Below are 27,268 nucleotides of genomic sequence, written 5' to 3'. Positions count from 1 at the left end.
CTCAGCTGGGGCGGCGGCGTTCGCCCCTCACGCAGGCGACGTCAGTGGGCGGAGGGAGAGGGCAGGGAGCCGGCAGGGGTACTTGGCTCCGACTGAACTGCAAAGTGGTGCTCCTACCTTAATGTGTTCAGAACGGTATGGGTGTATGTGTGTGTATACACACATATATATATATTTTTTGAGGTACCAGGAGCTCGGTAATGAAGCCGGGACTTCCTATGTGGGAAGCCGGTCCTCAACCACTGAGCCACATCCGCTTTCCTGAGTTGGATTTTTCGTTTGTTTTGCTTTTTTTTTTTTCTTCTTTTTCGGGAGGCACGGGAACCGAACTTGGGACCACTCGTGTGGGAGGCGTGTGCGCCACCACTTGAACCACATCCGTTCCCAGGACAGTATTTTGTCATTTATTTTCTTTTTCTTATCTGTAAAATGGTGCTGCTGATAATAGTGTCGAGAGTGCATAGAACACCACCAAGCATAGTAAATCTTCCACAGTTATGAGCTATTATTTTTGTTTACCAAGGATTTTAACTCCTGCCGCATTTCACAACTACTATTCTCATACTGGAGACTGCAGGGTTTAGCAGGACGTCGCATACAGTTGCAGGTCCTGCGCTGCACACCAGGGGGTGCCATTCAAAATTAGGATTATGTGGGAGCGGATGTGGCTCAAGGGGTTGAGTGCCTGGTTCCCACTGGGAAGTGTTGGGTTAGGTTTCAGGTGTCTCCTAAAAACAAGCAAAATGAAAAACTCAGAGAAGCCAATGTGGCTCAGTGATTGACTGCTAGCTTCCTACATAGGAGGTCCTGGGTTCAATTCCCAGCGCTGGGTACCTCAAAAAAAAAAAAATTTATTATGTGAACAGTGCCTTCCCACCTCCACCTCAGAGTAGTTCAAAGCAATGACCAAACCATCCAAAGATAGAACTCTGGTTTATCAGGTCCTTGACTTCATATCTCAAGTGACTCTTCTTTCTCTCCAGTTGGCTGCACATTCCTGTGGTCAAATCCCTGCTACTGTCCTCACCAGAATCTCACCTCCCAAATCTTTAATGCTAAGCCCCCACTCTGGAGTTTTTATGATGCCAGTTGCTGGAAGACTCCTCACAACATCAATTCTTTATTCCCCTGGGACCTCCAGTTCGTGGAACCCACTGACCCCCTCCTGGCTTCATGTCCAGTCCAGATTCCATGGTCCTCCATTACATTGTAAACCCATTTTAAAAGGTTTTCTGGGTAGCTTCTATGAGCAGAAAAGATTACTTGGAGTTACTTTGATTTTTAGAATATTCAATTTGTTTAAATTACATATCCCAAAGCCTAGTTCTTCCCTTAAGCTTTTCATTTCAATCAACAAATTTTACAATTCTATTCATAATCTAGTAAATTTTAACAATCACTTGTTTGGCTCCATTAATAAGCTTAGTTCCAAACAATTGAAATGGCATTTATAAATTTAATCATTCACCTCCTTTCTCACCCAGAGATGGCTCCCTTGTCTGTCTGCTCATTGTTTCTGCTCATTGTCTCCTCACTGTGTCTGCACATCTTTTCAGGAGGAACCAGGAATTGAACCTGGGACCTCTCATTTGGGAGGCAGGCACCCAACTGCTTTAGCCACATCTGCTCCCACCTTCTTTTTTTAAGTACCTCAATTTTCTAACAAAACCTTTCTAGTTCTAATGCAATTCTTTGTTTTTAAAAAAAGATTTATTATTTATTTATTTCTCTCCCCTTCCCCCTGCCCCCCATTGTCTGTTCTCTGTGTCCATTCACTGTGTGTTCTTCTGTGTCCACTTGCATTCTTGTCAGCAGCACCGGGAATCTGTGTCTCTTTTGGTTGCACCATCTTGCTGTGTCAGCTCTCCATGTGTGCGGTGCCACTCCTGGGCAGACTGTGCTTTTTTCATGCAGGGCGGCTCTCCTTGCAGGGTGCACTGCTTGCACATGGGGCTCTCCTACGTGGGGACACCCCTGCTTGGCAGGGCACTCCTTGCGCACATCAGCACTGCGCATGGGTCAGCTCACCACACGGGTTAGAAGGCTCTGGGTTTGAACCCTGGACTTCCCATATGGTAGGCAGACACTCTATCAGTTGAACCAAATCTGCTTCCTGTAATTCAATTCTTATAAATGTAATAAGTTAAACTTTATTAATATGTTGAGTCAAATTCTTTTAAATGTCTAAATACCAAATTAATAAAATTACATAGATTCCTTTATGCAAAATTTTAAAAGTGGGAGTTTGAAAATATTTCTAGTCTTTGACCTATCATCGTTGAGGTTAAAAGATGGTTTCACCCACTGAAGAGTTAAGTCTTTGGGAGTAACTTTAAGCACATTGGAAGCATTTATTCCTTTCTGTTTACTGCGGCTATGATGTGACAGTGACCCTTCAAAGGCCACCTAGCAAGCTAACAAGAGGTCTAGGACTAGGACCAGGTTTCTTGGGTCTTACCTGTCCCTTCATTTCCCCACAATCACAGCTCTAGAGCCAAACAATTGTCTATTCATTCAAGGCTTGGCCAGCTCTTATTCTCTGTAAAATTAAGTTGGCTGTCAGGCAAAGAGAGAGACAGCCAAGCTACTGTCAAATGTGCAGAAGGTAAAGAAGGAGGTCCTCCATGGAGATGTCTAGCCCCTGTCCCAGGCTGGTACCCCATCTTCTGGGCTAACTGCACTTCATCACCATGGAGTTCTAAATGCACAGCATGACCAGAAATGCCAGCCATTTTGCCTCGTAATTCTCCACACCCACCCTCTTCAAAAGGAGCTATAGGTGGCCAGTGAAAATTTAATAAGGGAAACGGACTTGGCACAGTGGTTAGGGCATCCGTCTACCACATGGGAGGTCCACGGTTCAAACCTCGGGCCTCCTTGACCCGTGTGGAGCTGGCCCATGCACAGTGCTGATGTGCGCCAGGAGTGCCCTGCCATGCAGGGGTGTCCCTGCCACGCAGGGGTGTCCCCTGTGTAGGGGTGTCCCCCGCACAAGGAGAGCACCCTGTAAGGAGAGCCGCCCAGCACGAAAGAAAGTGCAGCCTGCCCAGGAATGGCACCGCCCACACGGAGAGCTGACACAGATGAGGCAACCAAAAGAGACACAGATTCCTGTGCTGCTGACAACAACAGAAGCGGACAAAGAAGAAAGATGCAACAAATAGACATAGAGAACAGACAACCAGGGTGGGGGGAGGGGAGAGAAATAAATAAATAAATCTTTAAAAAACTTTCTTAAAAAAAAAAAATTTAATAAGAAGCCATCCTGGGTTAATGGAAACCAGCCCATGCCAGGCTATGACTTGAGCACTGTGATAGTCATGCCTACTACCCTGTTGCCTGGGCCTGCAGCCCACTTATAGGCTGGATCCTGCTGGGCCGCCATGTGGCCCAAGGATTCCAGGAAGAATGAATACCTCAGAAGACCCCAAGTCACAGAAACAGAGATACTGAACTCATTGGTTTTCTCAACAAATATTCATGGTCCTACTGTGGAGCAGGCACTGAGACCTAACATGACTCAACTTTCCCTACCCTCTAGTGCAGCTCAGGCTGGAGAGGGAGATGGAACCCTTCAACCTACATGAGGCGGCAAGTTCTAGGAAAGTGGGAAGAGGTTTAGAGTGTGATCCAGGAAAGTTACCTGGGGAGATGATGGTATAGGAAGAGCATTCTAGGCTGAGAAAATAATATGAGCACTGTTTTGGAGCGAATAGAAGGCAAATCGTAGTCTAGAAACTGGAAATCGCTTAGTATTCTTTCTTGCAGCTCAGTGTGAAAGCAAAAGTGGGCTTTGGCTGAGGCCACAGGTCGTATGAGGGCAGAGAAATGTGCAGGGGCAGGTGATGCCGGGCTTCTTAAACCACTCTCAGAAGTTGGGACTGGATCAAGTTGGCAGGGTGGAATGAAAGAATTTTAATGTTGAATGGGGTCTTTGAGGTCCTCTAGATTAATCCTTACTTCCAGTGTAGGAATCATTTCCATGTCCATACAACAAATGTTTACTGAGCGCCAAAGCTGTGCCAGGGTGTGAGCTGGGGCGTGGAGTGACAGAAATCTAGCTGCTCAGTTTCTAATGGGCAAGAGAGACATGTAACCAGGTAATTGTAAAGCCAGGTGAGAAGAGCCCAGACAGGGGACAAACTAGCTGTCTGGGAGCGCACTGAAAATCCCAGAAACCAAAAGAGGTTCATAAGATTGAGCATAGGGCACAGGGCATCAGTTAGCTCTCTGTGATATGTAGAATTCCAAGATAGTTCCTCAAATTCCCACCCTTTGATATACAGGCCTGTATAACAACTTCCCCTTGAGTGTAGGCAGGATTTGTGACTTTGATGGGATTTCAATTCATGATTAGGTTATATGACAAAGGTTTTTTTTTTAAAGATTTGTTTTATTTATTCCCCCCTGCCCCTTGTTGTTTGCTCTTGCTGCCTGCTCTCTGTGTCTGCTCATCTTCTCTTTAGGAGGCATTGTGAACCGAACCTGGGACCTCCCATGTGGGAGAGTGGTGCTCAATTGCTTGAGCCACCTCCACTCCCTGCTTTGTTGTCTTTCTCATTGTATCTTCTTTGCATCTTCTTTTTGCATCATCTCACCAGCCTGTTGCACCAGCTCGCTGTCTTGCTTAAATTCTCCAGGAGGCATTGGGAACTGAACCCAGAACCTCCTGTGTGGTAGGTGGGAGCTCAATTGCTTGAGCCAACATCCACTTCCCTAAAGGGGTTTTGCAGATGTCGTTATGGCCCTTAATTAGTTGGCTTTGAGGTAATCAGAGAGATCTGTGTGGGAGGGCCTGATCTAGTCAGGTGTGTCTTTTTTTTTTTAAAGATTTATTTTTATTTATTTAATTCCCCTCCCCTCCCCCGGTTGTCTGTTTTCTGTGTCTTTTTGCTGTGTCTTGTTTCTTTGTCCGCTTCTGTTGTCGTCAGCGGCACGGGAAGTGTGGGCAGCGCCATTCCTCGGCAGGCTGCTCCCTCCTTCGCGCTGGGCGGCATTTCCTTATGGGTGCACTCCTTGCGCGTGGGGCTCCCCTACGCGGGGGACACCCCTGTGTGGCAGGGCACTCCTTGCGCGCATCAGCGCTGCGCATGGGCCAGCTCCACACGGGTCAAGGAGGCCCGGGGCTTGAACCGCGGGCCTCCCATGTGGTAGACGGACGCCCTAACCACTGGGCCAAAGTCCGTTTCCCAGTCAGGTGTGTCTTAGAAGAGAGTCTATCTAGGCCTTTCCTGAAAGAGAAATTCAGAAATTCTTCTGTTGGCCTTTAAGAAGAATATTTCCATGTTGTGGACAGGGATACGTGGCAGTGATTGGGGGGTGGGGGCTGGAGGAGCAGCCTCTAGGAACTGAGGGCCTAAAACCACAAAGAAGTGAATTCTGCCAACAGTGAGCTTGGAGGTGGACACAGAGCCTCAGTTGATATCCCAGGCCTGGGTGACACCTTGATTCAGTCTGGTGAAACCCTGAGCACAAGATCCAGATAAGCCCTATCTAGACTTCTGACTCAAAGAAATGGTCAGAAAATAAACTTGTGTTAAGCTGCTAAATTTGTGGTATTTTGTTATGCAGCAAAAAAATAAACAGTCTATTTAGATGACAAGTGACTGAAAATGTGACCTGAAATAAGTTCAGGCAAAGAGACTTATTGGTGAATATAAGTGAAAAGTTCCCACCCCTCTACACCTTGTCTCTTAGCTCCCCAAATCTTCATGTTGACTGCATTCTCCAACAGGCTTTTGTGCCAGGACCATAACATGACTGGAGCTCCAAGTCTCACATAATTTCTGTGTCTTATTAAGTAAAATAGTATGTCTTTGTTACAGCATTTCCAAGCATTCTTTTAATGTCTCACTAGCTTTGCTGTTGTCATCTGCCCATGTCTGAACCAGTCACGGTGGCCAGGGATGTGCCATGTGCTGATTGGCCATGCCTGAGCCTCCTGCTGTACTACTGAGTCAAGAGTGGAGCCCTATCCAATACCTTAGGGTTCAGAGTGGGGAAGAGATAGAAGGGATGAATTTTAGTGATTGCCTTAGGGTTTACAATATACGTCTTTAACCAGAGTCTACATTCATAAAATATTTTCCTGCATTTTGTATAGTGTAAAGAGCTTACAAAAGTAGATTCCTAATTCCTCCCTCCTGTTCTTTGTGCTGTTATTGACATTCATTTTACTTATTTCCCCCCTCCCCATTGTTTGCACTTACTGTCTGCTCTCTGTGTCCATTTGCTGTGTACTCTGTGTCTGCTTGTTTTCTCTTAGGAGGCACTGTGAACCAAACCTGGGACCTCCCATGTGGGAGAGGCACTCAATCATTCAGCTCCCTGCTTTTGTTGTGTCTTTCATTGTCTTTCTTCTTTCTCTATTGTTGCATCATTTTTGTTGCATCAGCTTGCTGTGCCTGCCTATTACACCAGCTTGCTGCCTTGCTTGTGTTCTCCAGGAGGCACCAGGAACTGAACACGGGACTTCCCATGTTAGGCAGGAGCTCAATTGCTTGAGCCTCATCCGCTTCCCTCATTTTACTTTTTAAAATTCTTCTCTTCTCTTTCCTTTCCCCCCTTCTCCCTGACCCCCAGGCAACTACTGGTCTGTATTATGTCACTATAGATGCTTGTATTTTCTAGAATTTTATATGAATGGAATCAAACAGTAGGAAATCTTTTTTGTCAGTGTAAGCCCCAGGAACATAGGAACCCAGGAAGCCTGAACCCTTCAGATGTTGGCAGCCATCTTGCTCCAAATAGACTTTGATGAGGGAAGTAACTTATGGCCTGGTATCTGTAAGCTCCTACCCCAAATAAATACCCTTTTTAGAAACCAACCAATTTTTGGTATTTTGCATCAGCACCCCTTTGGCTGACTAATACAGTCTGACTTCTTTCCTGTAGCATAATTATTTTGATATCATTCCACATTTTTCATGTATCAAGTTTATTCCTTTTTATTGTGAGTAGTATATTTCATGGTATGGATATATCACAATTTGTTTAACTGTATTTTTTACTTTTACATATACAATAATTCTACTATTCATCATTACTATTCGAGAACTTCCTTTGACGTTTCTTGTAGAGTAGGTATTCTGGCAATGAATTCCCTATTTTTCTCTTTTCTCTGAGAAAGGCTTTATTCATTTTTGAAAGAAATTTTCACTGAGTATAGAATTCTAAGTTGGCAAATTTTTCACTCCATTGTTTTCAGCTTGCATTGTTTCTGACGAGAAGTCTGCTGTAATTTTAAATTTTGTCCCTTTGTAATATCTTTTTTCCTCTGGCTGCTTTTAAGATTTTTGCTTCATCCTTTTTTGTTTTAAAATTTTGAATATGATGTGTGTGTTTAAAATTATTTGTTTGGTATTCTCTGAGCTTATGTGGATATGTGGCTTGATATCTGTCCATAATTTTGGAAAAATCCCCAACTTTTATTTCTCTAATATTTCTTTTGCCTTGTTTTTTTCCTCTCTACCTCTCAGAATCAAACTACACGTGTCAGAATGTTTCATTTTGCCCCATAACTCTTGGATGCTGCGTCTTTTTCCTCCATCTTTTTTCCCCTTTGTGGATAATTTTTATTGACCTTTCTTCAAGTTCACTCATTCTTTCCTTGGCTGTTTCTACTGATGAGCACATCAAATACCTTCATCTGTTAATATTTCTAGTTTCATTTATAGCATTTCCAGTTACTTCTTAGTTTCCATTTCCCTGCTGAGCTTATGCACTGATCTTGATGTTGTTCACCTTTTCTGTTAGAGCCTTTACCATAGCAATATTGTTGCTATGGTTACTCCTGATGCACCACAGGCTTCAAGTTCCTCTAATCAAAGTTTTTTAAAATAAAGATTTTATTTATTTATCCCCTCTCCCAAGATGGCTACCACACCTGTCACTCATCTTCCCTAGGAGGCACCAGGAACTAAACCTGGGACTCCCACATGGGAGGTGAGTAGCCAACCTCTTGAGCCACATCTTCTCCCTGCTGGTTGCAGTGTCTTCTTTAGGCAGCACCAGGGACTGAACCTGGGACTTCCCATATGGGAGGCAGGTGCCCAACTACTTGAGCCACATCCATTCCCTGAAAATTTTTATTTAGGGTACAGGCTGATTTTCTAGAATTCTTCCCCCCATCAATGTTTGCTTCACCCTCAGCTTTAGGTTTTCCCTTTGTGCTGTGCCTTGAAGAGGGTCTTCTTTCCATGTCCTCTCCTGTCCCTCTTTCAGCAGTATTCTATTGTTAATTTTTACTCGACACGATGCTAGTTAGCTTAGTAATGGTAGGTGGAGGGAGGGGGACATTCTGTCCTGGTTCTTGGAGTGCTCCTGTTCTCCCACAGCTGTTGTTCTGGGTCTAGCATATATTTCTTCCTGCCTCTGCCCAGGAGTTCCCCCCATTTCCTTCTCATAAATGCTCTGAGGTATCATCAATGTAGGATGACAGTGCTTGTTGCCCTCTCCCATACAGATTAAGACTTTTGTTCAGTACAGGAGACAAGGCAAAAGGGTATGGGAGCATCTCCTAATTCTCCCACAATAGCTGCTGTTTCCTTCCCCAGTTATTTACAAAGGACATTTTATTAAAACTTTCTCTTCAATTATTCATTGAGTGTTCATAGTGAAAAACCATGAAGAGGGTGAAAATCCCCCGTAATATGAGGCCACTTTCTGACCAGTGCCAGCTTTTCATCCAGTGTCCCAATGTGTTTACCCCATGTAACTAGGCACATGTCTCCTCTTCCATCTCACACCTGTATCTTCTGAGATTGGGGCCAGGTTGCTGCCTTTTGACCTCAGTTCTCCAGAAGACCCTTTCCAGAAGACCTCCCTTCTTGTGCCCACTTCTAAACCAGTCACAACTACACCTGAGTCACACAAGGGCAGGGTGAACATACCCACCCCCCCCACTCCTCTTAGTTGGTGCACTGTCAACAAAGAGGAAGGGAAGAACAGCTAGTGGGGAGACAACCAACATTGTCTGCAATCTGGACCCTTGAGAGGCTTTTAAGCATGGGACTGAGATGAAAAGATTTGTTTCTGAAAGATTTCTTTGGCTGCAAGTGGAGGATGAATTAGAGGAATCAAGGGAGAGGTAGGAAGGCATCAAGACCAGTTATGGGCTGTGGTAATCCAGGCAAGGGAGAATGGTGGCTTGGATGAAGGAGTTGGAAGCTGGAATGAGGGAAGAAGTGGATGCATTCAAGATAAAATATCCACTTCCTCCCCTCCCAATTTGGTTTAATATTTCTATCAAAGTAATAAGCATACTATGTCCTTCCAATTTCCCACTTTCAGAACTAACTCTTCTGCAGTTTGCTTACTTTTTTTTTTTTTTTTAAATTAGGCCAGTAATTTATTCAGGTAGGGAGGGAAGAGAAATAGGAGGAAATAACTGAGCAGGGGTCCCAGGAAGAGAGGAAGGCGCTGAAAAGTGAGAGAGGGCTGATTTACAGGCTACAATATCCCATTATAGGTTATAAATGCCCAGGTTTTACTTGCATGGTGATCCAAGTGGGGGAGAAGCAGCTGGAGTCCGGGTCCAGAGGCAAGAGAGAATTTGCTTACTTTTATATCTCAAAATCACATGCACACAGTACTAGTTTAATTTTCAATTTTAGGCATTATTTAGACTTTCCACTATAAAAGATGAGGGTGTTGTGATCTTTAACTGATTATCCCTCTAACTAAAACTGCTACACATGCCCACACTTCCACCATTCGTACTTTCTATTTTTTTTTTTTATTTTTTTTATTTTTTTATTTTTTATTTTTTTAAAGATTTATTTATTTATTTAATTACCCCCCCCCTCCCCTGGTTGTCTGTTCTTGGTGTCTATTTGCTGCGTCTTGTTTCTTTGTCCGCTTCTGTTGTCGTCAGCGGCACGGGAAGTGTGGGCGGCGCCATTCCTGGGCAGGCTGCTCTTTCTTTTCACGCTGGGCGGCTTTCCTCATGGGCGCACTCCTTGCGCGTGGGGCTCCCTTACGCGGGGGACACCCTTGCGTGGCACGGCACTCCTTGCGCGCATCAGCGCTGCACATGGCCAGCTCCACACGGGTCAAGGAGGCCCGGGGTTTGAACCGCGGACCTCCCATATGGTAGACGGACGCCCTAACCACTGGGCCAAAGTCCGTTTCCCCGTACTTTCATTATAAATATACTCTAAGTTTGATTAGAACAATATTCAGTGTTTCCATTTTTATAACTATGTAAATGTTACTCACAGCTGAGCCAGTAATATTTGGTGCTCCTTTTCTTTCTTCCTTTCCCTGGAGTTAACTGCTCTTTTTATTTTACTTTGCTTAATTTTCCTTTTATTTTTTTTTAGACTCTTAAAAATCTGAACTCAAGTATACTGAAAGTGCCCCAAACATAAATGTACAGTTTAACAAATAACTATAGAGCAAGCACACATGTAAATATCACTTGGATAAATAGAACCGTGCCATCCCTAGAAGCTCATGTGAGTGGGATTTTGTATATTGTTTCTGGTTGAGGAGCCTCAAAGCCTGATTTTGATTTGAGTTTGAAAACATGAATCCTCATTGATGAATACATATATACATAACTTCATAAATAATACATATTTAACAGATGATCAAAAAGAATTACCTATGATTCTCACCCCTCAGTGATAACCAGTTAACATATGTTGTAAATCCTTCCAATCTTGCTTTCCATGCATATATACATATAGATGTAATATATGGGACCTTCCATTCCTACTGAGATGACACAGCCAAATTCATCATTGATTTCAGTTTAGTGCCCTGTAGTAAGATTATGCACAAAACACCTGTCATGTAACTGCATGGCTTTCCATTGTGGGGGGACGTATACCTGCCTGCCCCATTAATGTTGGGTTTGGCTGTGTGACTTGCTTTGATGCAGACACAACAGGAACTGAGGCTTGGAATGTGCTTGTGATTTCACATGGCCTCTTGTGCTCCAGCGATTCACCATGGGAAGGGCAGGTCCTGGATGGCTATTGCTGCTGCTGCTTCAGCATAGCACCCAGAAGGAACCACGTGGGGCAACCCGAGTCCAATCCACAGGAAGGAGGCAAGCCCAACCAACCCTCAACCTGAAGCAGAGCTGTTTAGTGGAACTGTCTACATCAGCAAGGCCACAGTTTACCTGCAGATACGTGAGAATAAATGCTTTTCAAAGGACTAGAGTCAGAGGAAGAATGAAAGAAAACATTTATCTGGATTGATTGGCTAAAAACCTGGACAGGGCTCCCTGGCAGCACAGCTGTGCACTGGTAGTCTGGGAATAAAACTGAGGCAGAAGACATTGTTTTGATGCCATTGTGGGCCCCAGCAGCTACAACATGCTAAGTTGGCTTTCCTGACTAGTCTCCCTCTCCAAGAATTCAGGACTTCTACCTCCCAATTAAGTTTTTTCTGTGACATTAACCTTAACCTCATCTCCCACAGCCAACTACAGTTAATCTTGTTTTCTCCCATCCCTCCCCCCAGGCAGCCTTTTCAAGTGCTAAGGTGCTCTTAAACTTCCTACCTTGAAAGGCCCTGAGGCCCACCTGTACCTTGACTTGGTGTCCTGGCTGTCACTGTTTTATTTTTGGCATGGGGTATTGAACCTGGGACCTTGTATGTAGGAAGCCCGCACTCAACCACTGAGCCGCATCAGCATCAGCTTTTGTTTTTTTTCAGGAGGCACCAGGAACTGAACCTGGGACCTCCCATGTGGAAGGTGGGTGCTCACCTGCTTGAGCCATAGCGCTCCCACTATGACTTCAATACACTCTTACTTTCGCTTACTTTTTGCTACCCATTTTTTTTTCTTGGAAATTGGCTATTTATTTCAAAGTAAATCATATAATTTTAGACCAGGGGTTCTGTGAGCTTAAATTGAAATTTAAAAAACCCCATTCTCATGGGGATGTGTTGGTGCAGGTATGATACATTTATTATTGTAAAGTGTGACTTAGTAAAAGGTCCGTGGAACAAAATCTGTTAAGAACTGGTTTTAGACAGCATCTCCATGTGTCTGGAGTAGGAGGCAGGTATGTATGTGAGTCAGCTCAGTCCACCAGGTTGACTTGAAACCTTATTCTTCACTAAGGTATTTTTCTTAGCAAAATTTTGTTTTCCACTTTTTTTTTGATACTGAGGGTTAGGGATTGAACCTGGGACCTCATGTGGGAAGCTGTTGCTCGACCACAGAGCCACATTGGCTTCCTTGAATTTTTTGTTGTTGTTGTTCGGTTTTTTCAGGAAGCATCGGAAACTGAACCCAGGACCTCCCATGTGGGAGGTGGGAGCTCAACTGCTTGAACCACATCTACTCCCTTTCCACTTTTTGACAATAAGATACATTTCTTCATGGGCTCAAGCCTCATCTTTCTCAATCCTGAGTGCTTAGCAAAGGGCCAGGCTAACGGACACCAACAAATGTTTGTTGAACTGAAGGGTATCTCTTTGGGCAAATGAACTCTAGAAAGTCAGACAGAAGAGTGGATAAGGTATCCAAGGCTGAGAAGATGGAACTGTGTGGGTGAGTGGGGATCAGGGTATGGAAAGCTGATGGTATTTGAGTTTTTTCATTGGAAGTTTACTGTTGAGTTCCCAGAACTGTTCAAAAGAAATGAGCAAGCTCTCTCCTTTCTAGATATGGCTACAAATATTTATCTATGACTAAGACTGACTCACAGGATGGAATCAAGAAACTACTTACCGTTGCTGTTTCTCCTTTTCTTTTTAGAGCCAAGAAACTGTTCAAAAGCAAGTGATGCAAGAGTGAAGCTGATGCAGAAATACCCAATCCCCTCAGGAACTTCTCCAAGAAATGGGTTGGCCAACCTGTAAGCACCTATCTGGAGGTCCCTGGAGAAAAGCTTCTTACATTGAGGTCAATAATCCCTGGTGATTATGGCTGCTAGGAGGCAAATCCAGTTTGCAATTTGCTACAGTACAAAAATATCTGGTTTTCAGTGGAGAAATTAAGAATTCTGGGAAGCGGACTTGGCCCAGTGGATAGGGCGTCCGTCTACCACATGGGAGGTCCACAGTTCAAACCCCGGGCCTCCTTGACCCGTGTGGAGCTGGCCCATGCGCAGTGCTGATGCGCGCAAGGAGTGCCCTGCCACTCAGGGGTATCCCCTGTATAGGGGAGTCCCCCACACAAGGAGTGTACCACATAAGGAGAGCCGCCCAGCATGAAAGAAGTTCAGCCTGCCCAGGAATGGCGCCACACACATGGAGAGCTGATGCAGGAGATGATGCAACAACAAAGAGACACGGATTCCGGTGCTGCTGATAACAACAGAAGTGGACAAAAAGAACATGCAGCAAATGAACACAGAGAACAGAAAACTGGGGTGGGGGAGGGGGAGGGGAGAGAAAAAAAAATTCTGAGAAGACAGACTCTTAAGAGGGGGAAGGATGGGAACCATAATGCTGGCCTTTGTCCAAATTAGAAACTTGACTGGCATCTGTTGAAAACCCAGTCATGGCGATGGACTTGGCCCAGTGGTTAGGGCGTCCGTCTACCACATGGGAGGTCCACGGTTCAAACCCTGGGCCTCCTTGACCCGTGTGGAGCTGGCCCATGTGCAGTGCTGATGCACACAAGGAGTGCCCTGCCATGCAGGGGCGTCCCCTACGTAGGGGAGCCCCACGCGCAAGGAGTGCGCCCCATAAGGAAAGCCGCCCAGCGCGAAAGAAAGTGCAGCCTGCCCAGGAATGGTGCCACACACACGGAGAGCTGACACAAGATGACGCAACAAAAAGAAACACAGATTTGCGTGCCCCTGACAACAACAGAAGCAGACAAAGACGACGACGCAGCAAACAGACACAGAGAACAGACAACCGGGGCATGGGGAGGGGGGAGAGAAATAAATAATCTTAAAAAAAAACACCAAATACCTGTCATTTAATGTATGGATTTCCCGCCCCCCTCAAGACACTTTATTGCCATCTGCTGGAAAACTGTCAGAATAAATGCACAAATCTATGTCACTGCTATAGAGGTGTCATACTCTTATTGTACATACAATTCAGAGTGGAAACCAACATTTGGTCCGAACTCTATTTTGTGCCAGACACTGTGTTAGACACTTCCCAGACATTTATCATCTAATCTGAAAACAACCTTCACCCCAAGTTTACAGATGAAGAAAATATTAGGACCTCTGGGTCAGGTAGGAAAAGAGGAAGATATGACCAGGAAAGGACCAATAGGGAGCCTCAGCTGTATTAGTAATATAGACCCTAAGTCGGGTGGTAGTTACGTAGGTGTGGTACAGCTTCTTTATTACATGTCTGAAATATTACACAATAATATTTTAAGGACATTAAAAAAGGAATGCTGGGGAGACAGGAAAACTGATTAGAAGCAGGAAATTTGCTGTTCCACTATGTTGCCTTTTTGAAGTCGTTAAATTTACCACAAAATCACAGTAAAGCAATTACTAGTGTTAGAAAGGATGTGTCTTACATAACATCAACACTAGAACCAGACTATCTTATGACACCCTCTAGACCTCTTTTCTTCTTGGAGAAAAGTCTCGATTTCATATTATTGTATACAAGTGGTAGAAAGCATGGAAATTTCAGCACTAAGTGTACTAAATTGGTCAGGATCATTGCCTAGCTTTCAGCCAACCAGGATTTCACTAAGGGCTCATTAAACAAACATTTTTTGGTCATGTTAATTCAGTCTACCCTGTGGCTTATAATTAAAAGTTGCAAACTTAAGGGCAAGGTTCCTCTCATAATGGTAGGGATGCTCTTTACACAACATTACTTTCATTCACTTACTGTGGGGGGGAAGAGGGTGGCATTGGTAAGAGGAGGGAACTACCACTTACCGAGCATCTACTATAAGCCAGGTATGGTTCCAAACATTTTCCATTTATTCATCCTTTTCAGTCCTAAGGGATATTGGGCCCACTTTTTCTTCCTTTCTTCTTCTTTTTAAAGACGTTTGATATACTAGACATACAAGGTTCCTGTCACAGGGAGTTTACATATGGGTGGGGAGACAGACAATAAGTAAAATACAATAAAAGTTAAGATAGTTGATTATGAGGAAAAAGAAAGGCAAGGAGTACTGATGGCAGTGGGGAAAGCAGGAAGAGGTGAATTCAGATACAGTGGAGCATCAGTTAGGATTAAGGTTATTTTTTATTTCTCTCCCCTTCTCCTGTTGTCTGCTGTGTCCACTTGCATTCTTGTCATGCAGCACTGGGAAATTGTGTCACTTTTTTGGTTGCGTCATCTTGCTGTGTCAGCTCTCTGTGTATGCAGTACCACTCCTGGGCGGGGTGTGCTTTTTTCACACAGGGCGGCTCTCCTTGCTGGGCACACTCGTGCATGGGGCACACCTACGCAGGGGACACCCGTGTGGCATGGCACTCCTTGTGCACAGCAGCACTGCGTGTGGGCCAGCTCACCACATGGGTCAGGAGGGTCTGGTTATTGAACCCTGGACCCTCCATTTGGCAGGCAGATGATCTATCAGTTGAGCCACAACCGCTTCCTGGATTAAGGTTATTAGATGCACTTAAAAAAAAAAAAGATTTATTCCCCCCCTTCTGCTCCCCCTGCCCTGATGTTTTTGCTGTCTATGTCCATTTGCTGTGTGATCTTCTGTATCTATTTCTCTTTGTCTTCTCATCTTTCTCCTCTAGGATTCAATGGGATTCGATCCTGGGGATCTCTGATGTAGACAGAGGTTCCCTGTCATCTGTTTCTGGTTTCACCTTGACTCTCCCCTTCGTTTCTCTCATGCTGCATCATCATCTTGCTGCAAGACTCACTTGTGTGGGCATTGGCTCACTGTGCACGCACTCGTGCAGGTGCTTGGCTTGCTGCACAGGTACTTGGCTCACCAAGCGGGCACTGGCTCAGTGCGCAGGTATGCTTTCTCTTCTTCATCAGGAGGCCCCAGGGATCAAACTTGGGTTCTACCATATGGTAGGGGGAAGCCCTATCACTTGAGCCACATCCACTTCCCTAGATGTACTTTTTTGAGAAGGGTACCAAGTACTACCTTCTTTGCAAGCCTTTTGGTTATCCTTTTCTCCCAACTAGTAAAGGGCCCTGAGAACACAGCTTCTTTAGAACGCCTATCATTGATGATCAGTTGCAGTCCCTAAAGAAGAGGCACAACAGAGAAGGCAATTCCCAGCAGGGAGGATTAGTGAATAATAAACAACTTCTCAAACTCAATTCTTTTCACAGGAGAGAATCTGCTAGTAGCAATCCGTAGGCAATGGTGACAAAACTAGATTTTTCGAGAGATGCTCAAGTGGTAGTTAAAATTATATCCACACTGGCAATAGGTGAAGCAAGATGAAATCTGAACACTGAGAGGAAATTAAAATCCCCAGATCTTTCAACCAAAATTCAATTTCCTCTACTACTTTAGAACTATAATAATAAGCCATACCCTGGAAGATCTTTTATTTTATTTTATTTTTTTAAGGTACTGATGATTGAACCCTGGACCTCATACAGGGGAAGGCAGCACTCAAACAAATGAGCTACATCCACTCCCCTGGAAGATTGATTTTTACAAAATATATTCCTCTGTATCTGACAGGCCCATTCTAACAATTCAATTCTCTTGTTTCATCTATAAAATACGAACAGATATATTAGAAATTAAAGTTCATGAAAGTTAGAAGGGCATTTTAGAGGCAAGATACAATACAATGATTTCTATATTTAAACCATACTCAATCCCCAGTATAAATAATATGTGGATGCCATAAAATAGCATTGCAATGAACATTTAAGGGAAATACGAAATTTTAGATACTGGCACTTTCTTTGATTTCAATTTTTTACTGTGATTAAATGAGAAAGAATAAATAGCAATTCAAGTATATTCTTGTAGACTCTGGTGTTGATAAACAGGTAAATTCTGTTTTACCTCTTTTACCAGCCTTTTGATGGTTTCTATTTAAGCTACCAACTGTGCTCCCACAAGCTCACTAGTACACTGTCAGTCCAGGCCCTGAAGCTTTGCAGAGCTGGGGTGATCTCTAGGGTTGACCTTGAACCATTCGTTGACTCAGTGGCCTTTTCAACTAAAACAACTGTCTCAGTGGATGTTACATTTAACCACCACTAAGCTTTCTATAAATCAATGTGTTAAAAAGGACCTCAGAAACACCCCCTCCTTACACACAGAGGTCCTGAGGAAGCTTAAAGGGCTTTGCCATAGATCTTACTGTGTATTATTGTCAAAGTCAGGACCAGGGATTAATATTTAATACTAGAGGGCCAGGAGATTTTGGTTTATCCAGGGTCTAAAAGTTGCCAGACATCTGACATACTACACACTCTTAAATCAATCTCAAGAAACCGGTGGCCCTATTTACATATGATGAAACGGATTCAAAAGTTTAAATAACTTGCCAAGTAGCCAAGCATGTGACAAGGGCAGGAAAGAGACCAGGCTCGTTTGGCAAATAACATTAAGCACCCTTCACTGGACCTTAATGTCCAAAACTCCCAGCTACCAGTACTCCTCAACCAACCTTAATGCATCCCACTCACCATCACCATCAACCCAACACTGAATTCAAAACACATGAAAATTAAGCCACACGGTGTCGGTTGGAGAAGTATATTGCTCAGTCTGCAGGGATATTTCATTTGTTTAAATGTTTTTATTTAAAAAAAATTAAAGACCTTCATGGCACAACTTCTTCCCAGCACAGTTATTTTTAGTTATATCAATTACAATACAATTATAACCAATAAATCAAGGGTAGGGGAGGGCTTCTGACTCAAACTTAAAAAAAAAAGGGCCACTTCAAACAAATTTAAAAAATACTTAAAAAACCTTTCAGAGTAATTGCCAACACAACTGTCTTATATTGGCATTCCATTTCCTGCCATCTAAGCAATGCAGACACAGGTAGTGCTGAGAAATAAAGTGTCCCAATACAAGGTATACAGATGAGGTAATTTACAACAACACAGAAGTTGTTACTCTGTAAACCCTTGCCCCCCACCCACCCACCCAATTGGGTCTTTTTTTTTTTTCATGCTTCTGCAGTGACTCCTTAAGTAGCATTTTAAAAAATTATTTATTTTAAAAGGCTCTTGGGTGGCATTTCAGAGTCCTCTGCATTCACCTTCCACTTCTTGCAAAGGTCTGATGGGTGTTAGGATGTCCAGCTGTCTGCAGCTCCCACATCAGCCTTGGCTACACCTAGATTCTCTGAGCTACAAGGGTGGGGTGTGAAGTCTTGATTTACACCCCTCACCATCTCAAAAGAAAAAGTTCATTAGTCATAAGTGTCCTGTTCAAATCACAATCCAGTGCAAATGTAATCACGAATTGCATCTCTGGCACATCCGGTGCTTTTAGCTTCTGCACAAATTCAACATGGTAACCCTCACAGCATTCCAGGGCATAAAAGGGTCAAGGACAATAAATATCCACTGTAAGTGGCCACAAGGAAGAAAATCACCCTGCCACACTGTCAGAATGTTTCCCCTTCATCATTTCCTCTGGTTGAGAAGCATTATAAAAGGAGGCTTCAGCTTGATCTAGTTTTCCATTATATTCACTAAAGCCACCACCTTGATAAAGTTAATAAAGCAAAGATGAGTTACAAAGTTAAATAAGTTCATTAAATTCAATTCCCCAAACAATTATTTATCTATGACACCCGGGTGAGAAAGGCTTGTGAATCTATAAAGGTAGGAGAATGGGGAACTAAGACTTTAGGCCTTAAAGTATGTTGGAAGAATTTTTCCTAGTCCCCACAAGCAGCTACTGTAATGAAACAGGAGAAAATACAGAGCTGATGGTTTTGCTATTGTGCTTAAAAAACTAGGCTTCCTTAGTGAAGCACCTGATAAACTTAGGTGGTTGGATTACAGTGGAAAATCCACTTTATACACAAAACACACACAAAAACTGGCGACTTTTTCCATCCCCAATCCCTGCACTGCTGAGACACAAAATGAGTTTTATGGCAAAGGATCCTTAATCCCCAGAGACGCTTTGGCTTGTGGTGCTTTTTTAAGGCCTCTCTGCCCTGCCCTGCCCAGTACCAGGGGTCAAATGAGGGGTGTATAAAAATGGGGGCTTTGGGAAGCCCCCACGGTACAGGGCTGCAGGCCGCTCAGATGTGAACATGAGACACCCACCCAGCGAGACCTTTACACAGGGAACTTAAAATCTAACCTTGATAAATAAAACCAAACGTTTATTTACACCAAAGATTTCCAACACTGGATCTTTCACATATGAAGGACAAAGTATTATATATATACACACACAGCAAGGAGTGGCAGGGCTATAACAAGAGTTTATAGTTTTCCCACAATTACAGGTCTACTTTTCAGTTTCACTGGAGATAGTGGCTCTGTGCCTGCCCCTCAGATGAAACTTACAGGACTGAGGAGACAGGCCTTCTCACTGGATGCCATGTGAAGGAGGAAAAGAAGGTAGAAAGCTTAAAATGAAACTCAGTGTGGCCACATCTCCCATTAGCTCTTCAAGAGTTGCTAGCGTGAAACCTATTTAGAAAATGTTTGTTTCTTTTGTAAAAAGCAAGAATGAACGCCCAGTAAGTAAATTCAAAATGGCCAAGTCAAAGAAAACTGAACACTATTCTGCCTTCCCTCCTACCATCTATAGAGCACAGTGTGTTGGGAGATAAAAGAGAGAGATGACAAAATGAGGAGTCTGGGATGGAAGGTATTAAAATTTTAAACTAAACTTTAAAATTAAAAATTACATGTAAGTTGGAATTAGGGTTAGGTCAATAAGACATGATTCACAATGAACAGAGGTTTTTAGGACCGCTCTGCAATTTGTATAGATTTTCAACATCTCAGTGCAACTAAAACTTGTTTCCACTAGATTCACCAGGATAACCCCACGGAAACACTTCTGGAGTAAAGTGATGTAAAGTGACTAGCATTACACTGTTCTTACAGGTTAGGTCCTCTTTTCCTCCTTTCCTTTCTGCCTCCTTCCTCCCTTCCCACCTCCCTTGAGAAGCTACATTTTGGTAATCTCTGGAGAAAAGCACGAGATACAAACCCGCAAACTGTGGGCTGGTAGGGGAGCAATGGTGGGAATGGAAAGAAATCTCCACCCAAACGTAGCAGCCGGGATTGAGGCTGGTTCATCTTTGTTCTTAAGTGTCGAGGAACTGAATTTGAAAGGGGAAAAAAAAATTTTTCTGAGAAATATTCCACCTGCAGATAATTTTTCAGGGAATCCCCTGAGTTATGAAAAGTTCAAGTTAAAAAAAAAAAAAAAAAAGAAAGGAAAAAAAAGGAAATCAGCCTATTATAATTTTTTTTTATGACTGAACTACTATAAATCCATAAGCAACGGTTCAGACACGGTGCTTCTGAAGTGTTTCACCCCTCCCCGCCAGGCGCAAGCTGCATCAAGGAGAGGGGTGGGCTCCCCCACCTCTGTTCAGGTATCAGGAGACAGAAGAGGCCATTACTGCTGAGCGCCAGCGGCAGCTGGAACAGGCATCCCAAGGGGGTTGGCAGCAGCAATCACTGGTGAGCCTGCCAGAGGTCCAAGGGGTGAAGGGGTTGGCACTGAAGAAATCCCTGAAAGAAAACAGCTGACAGTGAGGCAGAGACACTAACTATGGAACCCTCAGTCATTAGTTTTCATAATATTTACCTCAAAAGTGACCTCTTCAGTAATTCTCTCTTTACTGAGGGCTTATACTTAGTCAGATTTTATATATATATATATACACACACACACTTCTTTTCTAATTTTACAAATTCAAGTTAAAATGGCAAGTCCTAATAAATGTAGGGAGATAGGTAAAGAAATCTAAGATGGAAGAGTGGTTCTAAGTACATGGTTAGTAAGTGGCAACTACGCTTCATTTCAAACAGGTCTACCCAGGGCTGCATTGTCCAACATAATGTTCTGTCATGGTGGATATGCTCTGTAATCTGTGCTAACGTAGTTGACCACTGGCCGTATGTGTCTATTATGACAAAGATTTTTAACTTCATTCAGTATTCATTTAAATACCCACACAACTTGCCACTACCATATTGAACAGGACAGTACTGAAGTCAAAGCTCATGTGCTCTTCCACCACGTTGCCTCATTTGGAAGAGCCTTTACCTGGCACCTTTCAAAATTACTAAGTAAAGCCACAAGTGCAGAAAGAAGCCCTTCCTGTCTCTAAGCTAAAACAGTATTTCGGAATTTATTTCCATTTGGTTTCTTCCAACCTCTCTCATTACCATAACTACCTGTTTAGACTACCCTTTGACATGGTTCTGTAACCCATAATTGATTTAACCATTTTCTACTGATAGCTGTTTTCAATGTTTTCCTATTACAAAATAATGTTACAATGAGTAACCTTTAAAATCATTATTCTGCACATAGGCAAGATATTGAGAGGATAAATTCTAGAAGGGAGTTAGTTCTTTAAATAAGAACTGGGACAACAGCAATTCTTTGAGATGTCTGAATAAATGGCCTCACTACAACAAGTATATCCACTCAAGTTATTGTCTACACATATAATTCTTAGGGGACAGGTCTGTGGTTTCTTTTTTAAAAAAAATTTATTTTCATTCTTGTGAAATATTCCATTCTGTAATATACCATAGTTGATTTAGGCCATTATCTTATTTTTTTGTATTATTATTTTTTAATTGTCTTTTTTTAAAGCTGTGGTTTCTTTTCAATATTGTATCCTTAACAAAAAAACCATCGTAAATCACAATGACTCAATAATAATAACGAAAGAACTTCATATAAATTTTTACAATTTAATACGCATACTGTAGATGTGCTGGCAAAAATTAGAAAACTGTCCTTCTACACACAAATCCCAATTCTACCCTCCTCCTGTGAGAAATTTTTAGTTGGGGATGCTGAGCTTGTGGCCTAGAAGAGATGGTTGATTCCCTACCCTATTCAAGAAAGTGTCACTAAAGTTTATTAGGTGAAGCATCTTGAAACTAGGTGGGGAAAGCCACACAAACATGTCTAGGCCAATATATCAATAAAGCTGTCATTACAGAGAAGAGAAGGTACAAAAGAAATCAGGCCACAAAGAGGGGCAGAGCTGAGAAAAGTAACCAACTCCTACTTTTCTTAGAAAGTAAATTTAACCTGGGAAGCGGACTTGGCCCAATGGATAGGGTGTCCGCCCTACCACATGGGAGGTCCACAGTTTAAACCCTGGGGCCTCCTTGACCCGTGTGGAGCTGGCCCATGCGCAGTGCTGATGCACGCAAGGAGTGCCCTGCCACGCAGGGATGTCCCCTGCATAGGGGAGCCCCATGTGCAAGGAGTGCACCCCGTAAGGGAGCCACCTAGCGCAAAAGAAAGTGCAGCCTGCCCAAGAATGGTGCCGCACACACAGAGAGCTGACACAACAAGATGATGCAACAAAAAGAAACACAGATTCCCGGTGCCCCTGATAAGGATAAAAGCGGTCACAGAAGAACACAAAGCGAATGGACACAGAGAGCAGACAACTGGGGGGAGGGGAGGAAATAAAAAAATTAATCTTAAAAAAAAAAGAAAAGAAAAGAAAAGAAAGAAAGACATTTAACCAAATTAACTGACCTGACATCATATTGGCGCTGCTGACAGGTGTACTGCCCCCTGTCATGCTAGATGAGCCCATCCGAGCCTGGTCCTTCACAACCGTGTCTAGAAAAGGGACAAAAAGGGTAAGGTTATATTGTTTAATGAAATGAATAGTCCGGAGCCTTAAGCTCCTTTGTCCTCTGGATTTAAGCTCCTTTGTCCTCTGGATTTTATTTATACTCCATATTTACCCAGAAGATCTTAAGCTGAAAAGCCTGCACTGTGAATTAGACAAGTGATATGAAATAGAAATATTTTCCCTGTCAATCTAGAATAAAGAGCAATTCTTAAACCAAATGGCAGCTAAGAAGATGAGGCAATTAACCACAGTAGAGCTAATTTAAAACCAAACTGCTCAGAGATGTATTCACCAAATGCAATGAATGTCTCATGACGATGAAGGAGACTGTTGTTATGGGGGGAGGAGTGGGGTGAGGGGGTGGGGGTATATGGGGATCTCATATTTTCTGAATGTAATATTAAAAAAATAAAGACAAAAAGAAAATAAGGTAGGAGAAGTAGGTGGAACTCAGGTTGTAGGAAGTGAGGAGGAGTGAACAAATGAGCAATGCCATCAGAACTTTGTTTCATTAAAAATAATCTGGCAGCATTTTCAGAGAGAGATCTATTTCAGCTAATATGTAACAATCAGCTAATGGCCAAACAGTATCTTGACAGATTGTCTATCAATAAATGTGAACCAAACTTAAATTGTAATGCAGCTTTAATTCTATAGTTGTAGCATTCCTCATTAAGTAAATTATACTTTTCATGATAAAAAAAAAAGGAAGAAATTTAAATGCATCTAAAATATGTTATTTGTTAAAAGTATTTGAAGCATAGATGCAACATATTAGCATTTTTGCTTATTTTGGATGGTGTATCTGTGGGTGTTATAAAACTTTCTGTTGGGAAACGGACTTTGGCCCAGTGGTTAGGGCGTCCGTCTACCATATGGGAGGTCTGCGGTTCAAACCCCGGGCCTCCTTGACCCGTGTGGAGCTGGCCATGCGCAGTGCTGATGCGCGCAAGGAGTGCCGTGCCACGCAAGGGTGTCCCCCGCGTGGGGGAGCCCCACGCGCAAGGAGTGCGCCCGTGAGGAGAGCCGCCCAGCGTGAAAAGAAAGAGCAGCCTGCCCAGGAATGGCGCTGCCCACACTTCCCGTGCCGCTGACGACAACAGAAGCGGACAAAGAAACAAGACGCAGCAAATAGACACCAAGAACAGACAACCAGGGAGGGGCGGAAATTAAATAAATAAATAAATCTTTAAAAAAAAAAAAAAATAAAACTTTCTGTAGTATTCTGTGTCTGAGCTAATTTATAATAAAATAAGTGATTTTTCTAAAATAGAAAAAAAACCAAAAAAAACAAAAACCAAAAAAACCCAAACTGGTCCCTTTAGGATTTAGTGGGGACACTATCATTTAACCTGGCTAAGATAGTAGTTCCTAGCATCTGAATGCTATTGAGAAGATGGATTAGTTTTATTGCAGCCAATAGCTCAGCCAGTCAGAGCACGTGTCAAAAATGTGAAAGTTATTCGTGTATCTATGTGTAGGTCAGTGATATAACCACAAACTTCACTCTCTTCTCCAAACAACCTGTCTGCCTGCTGCTGGTAGGAGACTGCATAAGAGTATAATTGATTCACCAGAAAACCACACCATCACTCTCCAAGGAAAAAAACCTATGGTTGCAGCTAACAGCATAGTGAGAATGGGGTGGATCCAAGCGGCATTTTCATCCAAGATAGCACAGTTAGCTATACTCATGAAGTCAAGGGTATCTGTTGTACAACATTAAGATTTCCAAGCCTCAATGCACATCTCTAATGACTGATTGTACCAGTGACATGAAAATAGGGTTGGTCTAAATCCACCACTCCAGACTAGCCAGTACCACTGAGTATTGTTACCTACACAGTGAGAAAACCAGTTTATTTAGGAATGCCCATTTCCCAGGTACTATGCTAGGATTATCTTCCCTGTAAAACTAGTAAAGACTTACTTCACTACTTTCCCACTGAATCCTCCCAATAATTCTGCAAGAATTCTGCAATGAGTCCATTTGAATAAAATGAGGCTCAGTATGGGTGAAGTAGCTTTACTCAAGGCCACAAAGCTGCAAGTTAATGGGAGATGGGATTTCAACCATGTTCTGTGCAACTGTGGGTGTGCAACTTTCTTCACAGCACATATTCTTCTCTGTCTTATAGCTTTACTGGACATAGTGGGAGGGCCCACACAGGTTGGATAGTTGGACTCACAGAAATAGGGGTGTTCCATGGCCTCTCTTGCAGTGAGCCGTGACTGGTGGTCGTATCGCAACAGCTTGTCCAGAAAATCCAAGGCCTCAGGGCTGACAAGGTGCTGGTTTTCACTGTGAACAAAGCGTTCCCATCGCTTACGGGAGTGTCTGCAGAGCCAAAATGGGGAATGAGAAGCGGACCAGGATAGGCGGAGAAACCAATTTCCCTCCCAGATTTTCCTAAGTAGCTAGGAGCCCAGCTAATAGCAAAGAGATCAAAACTCAAAAGAGTAGTCTCATACCACTTTGCCACTGGGGAGACAACAAAGTTAACTGGTGAGACTAGTAGTAGTGCGGAAAAGAGAAATCTGGGCTCTTGTTCTTTTAAGAAACATAATCCAGGTTAATTTATAGGATGAGCATGTTCCTAATGCAACAAGAAGGGACAGGTGGCTAGGTTAAGGCTAACCAGGTTTTTCCACCATCCCTATAAAAATTCCTGGCATCTCCATCACTCAGCCAGCAAAAACTTTTGCACCAGGAAAAATCCACCTCCTCTTGTTAAGTGGTATCGTATTAGTAACATGCATTTTCCATTTTTTTCTCTTGGAGAAGGTTTTGCCATTTTGAGAAGGCTGAATCAAAAGAGATTTTGATTTTTGACTCAATTCTCTACTAGAATCCACATTTCATTCATTTCACAGACATCCTCTTAGTGTAACCCCCACGCTCAGACTCTTGTAAATAAATTTGGGAAAATGGTTTGTCACAGGTGTGCTCATGCAGCATACTGCAGCACTGGACCACTGACATCTTGGCTGTGCTGGCAAAGAAAACGAAAGTATTTTGAGGATCCAAAGTGCCAGTTTATACCTAAAGTGCTCAAGCCACAGATGTATATTTAGTTTTATGACTTACCTGCCCAAGATATCATTGAAACGTGGATCTAATTCAATGTTGTATTTGTCGATATAGTCATATAAATCTTCTGTCCCCAGTACCTTGGCTATCCTCACCAACTGCAATTGAAAAGATGAAAACCCACACCACAAACACATCACATGATTAAATCAACAATTAATTATGGTATGAATGCTACCTCCTAGCAGATTACAGCAAATTTCTGTTCATGGCAGGAGTGGATTTCCACATAAAAATCTCTAAATAAACCTAATGTGAAGGTGTTAGAAAGAAAAAGAAACCACTTACAACCTGGTTCCTTTCCCTTGACATGTCTTATTTCCCACTCAAAACCCAGGTGAAGATACCACTTTTTTGGGGGAAGCTCCCTTTGTATATACACACCACTCACTCCCAACACTTGTTGGCACTTTTGCGCTGACATTTATGACCATACTTCATGTTTGCTTTATGTTTGCCTTCCTTACTAGATGGACCACGAACTCTTTGAGAGAAAGGATTTTGTTTTATTCTGTATACCCCAATCCGGCATGGCCCTGATATAGAGTTGCTGATTTTAACCAGATTTGGTGATTAAATTTCTTTGACTTGTATTAAAAATGGCCATTGTGCTCAAAGTCAGTAAGAAAATAGTATCTTCCAAAAGTCCTAGAAATCATTCCAGGTTCTTTGGAATGAAATGGCCCCTTGAATTTCAAGGGGGAAATTGGAGAACTAGGATAAAAAATGCTTGTTTATTTCTTCTTTTTTTAAAAAAGATTTATTTTATTTATTTCTCTCCCCTTCTCCCCCCACTGTCTGCTCTCTTGTGTCCGCTTGCATTATCAGGCAGCACTGGGAATCTGTGTCTCCTTTTGTTACATCTTTTTGCTGTGTCAGCTCTCCGTGTATGTGTGGCACCACTCCTGGGCAGGCTGCGCTTTTCTAATGCAGGGTGGCTCTCCTTGCAGGATGCGCTACTTATGCGTGTGACACCCCTACACGGGGGTGCCCCTGCGTGGCATAGCACTCTGTGCACGGCAGCACTGAGCATGGGTCAGCTTACTACATGGGTCAGGAGGCCCTGGGGATCGAACCTTGGACCCTCCATATGGTAGGTGGATGTTCTATCGGTTGAGCCTTGTCTGCTTCCCCCATGTATATTTCTATGGATAAACACCAACTTTTTCAATTTAAAGATACCACATATAAACCAACATATTGGAAAAAACATTCCCAAATCTAAATGAAAGCTCACTTCAGGGGATTCTAAAGTTATGTTGTACTACTTACTAACAAGACTAGGAACAAAGTCTTATTTCAAAGGGCTAAACTGGTAGCTCCTAAAGCAACAATCTGGGAACCAATGTCAGGTTGGTTGAAGAGTGAGAAATGAAATTATTCTAGGGCCCTATCCTCAGATATTCTTAATATGTCTCAAGTAGGGACTGGGCATCTGTAGTTTAGCAAGATTGAAAGGGGGTTCTAATGAGTAGGCAGGCCTGGTAGTCAGGTTTTACACCAG

General features: G+C 43.0%; 1 protein-coding gene across 2 annotated transcripts in view; it reads right to left on the bottom strand.

Annotated features, from left to right (window-relative positions):
- Positions 1-17,622: 17,622 nt before the first annotated feature.
- Positions 17,623-27,268, bottom strand: part of CSNK2A1 (casein kinase 2 alpha 1) — an 83,589-nt gene continuing 73,943 nt past the window's right edge. For both annotated transcript variants that reach the window (XM_058286838.2, XM_058286839.1), the window contains exons 10-13: positions 25,762-25,862; positions 24,863-25,011; positions 22,571-22,657; positions 17,623-20,568 (exon numbers count right to left, since the gene is read on the bottom strand). In XM_058286838.2, the coding sequence (XP_058142821.1) occupies positions 20,453-20,568; positions 22,571-22,657; positions 24,863-25,011; positions 25,762-25,862 (453 nt within the window). In that variant the 3' untranslated portion in view covers positions 17,623-20,452. The remainder of the gene's footprint in view (positions 20,569-22,570; positions 22,658-24,862; positions 25,012-25,761; positions 25,863-27,268) is intronic.

This window comes from Dasypus novemcinctus, chromosome 24 (assembly GCF_030445035.2).
Source record: "Dasypus novemcinctus isolate mDasNov1 chromosome 24, mDasNov1.1.hap2, whole genome shotgun sequence".
NCBI lineage: Eukaryota > Metazoa > Chordata > Mammalia > Cingulata > Dasypodidae > Dasypus > Dasypus novemcinctus.
The sequence above is the reverse complement of the archived record's forward strand: the minus strand, read 5'-3'. Positions and strand labels throughout refer to the sequence as shown.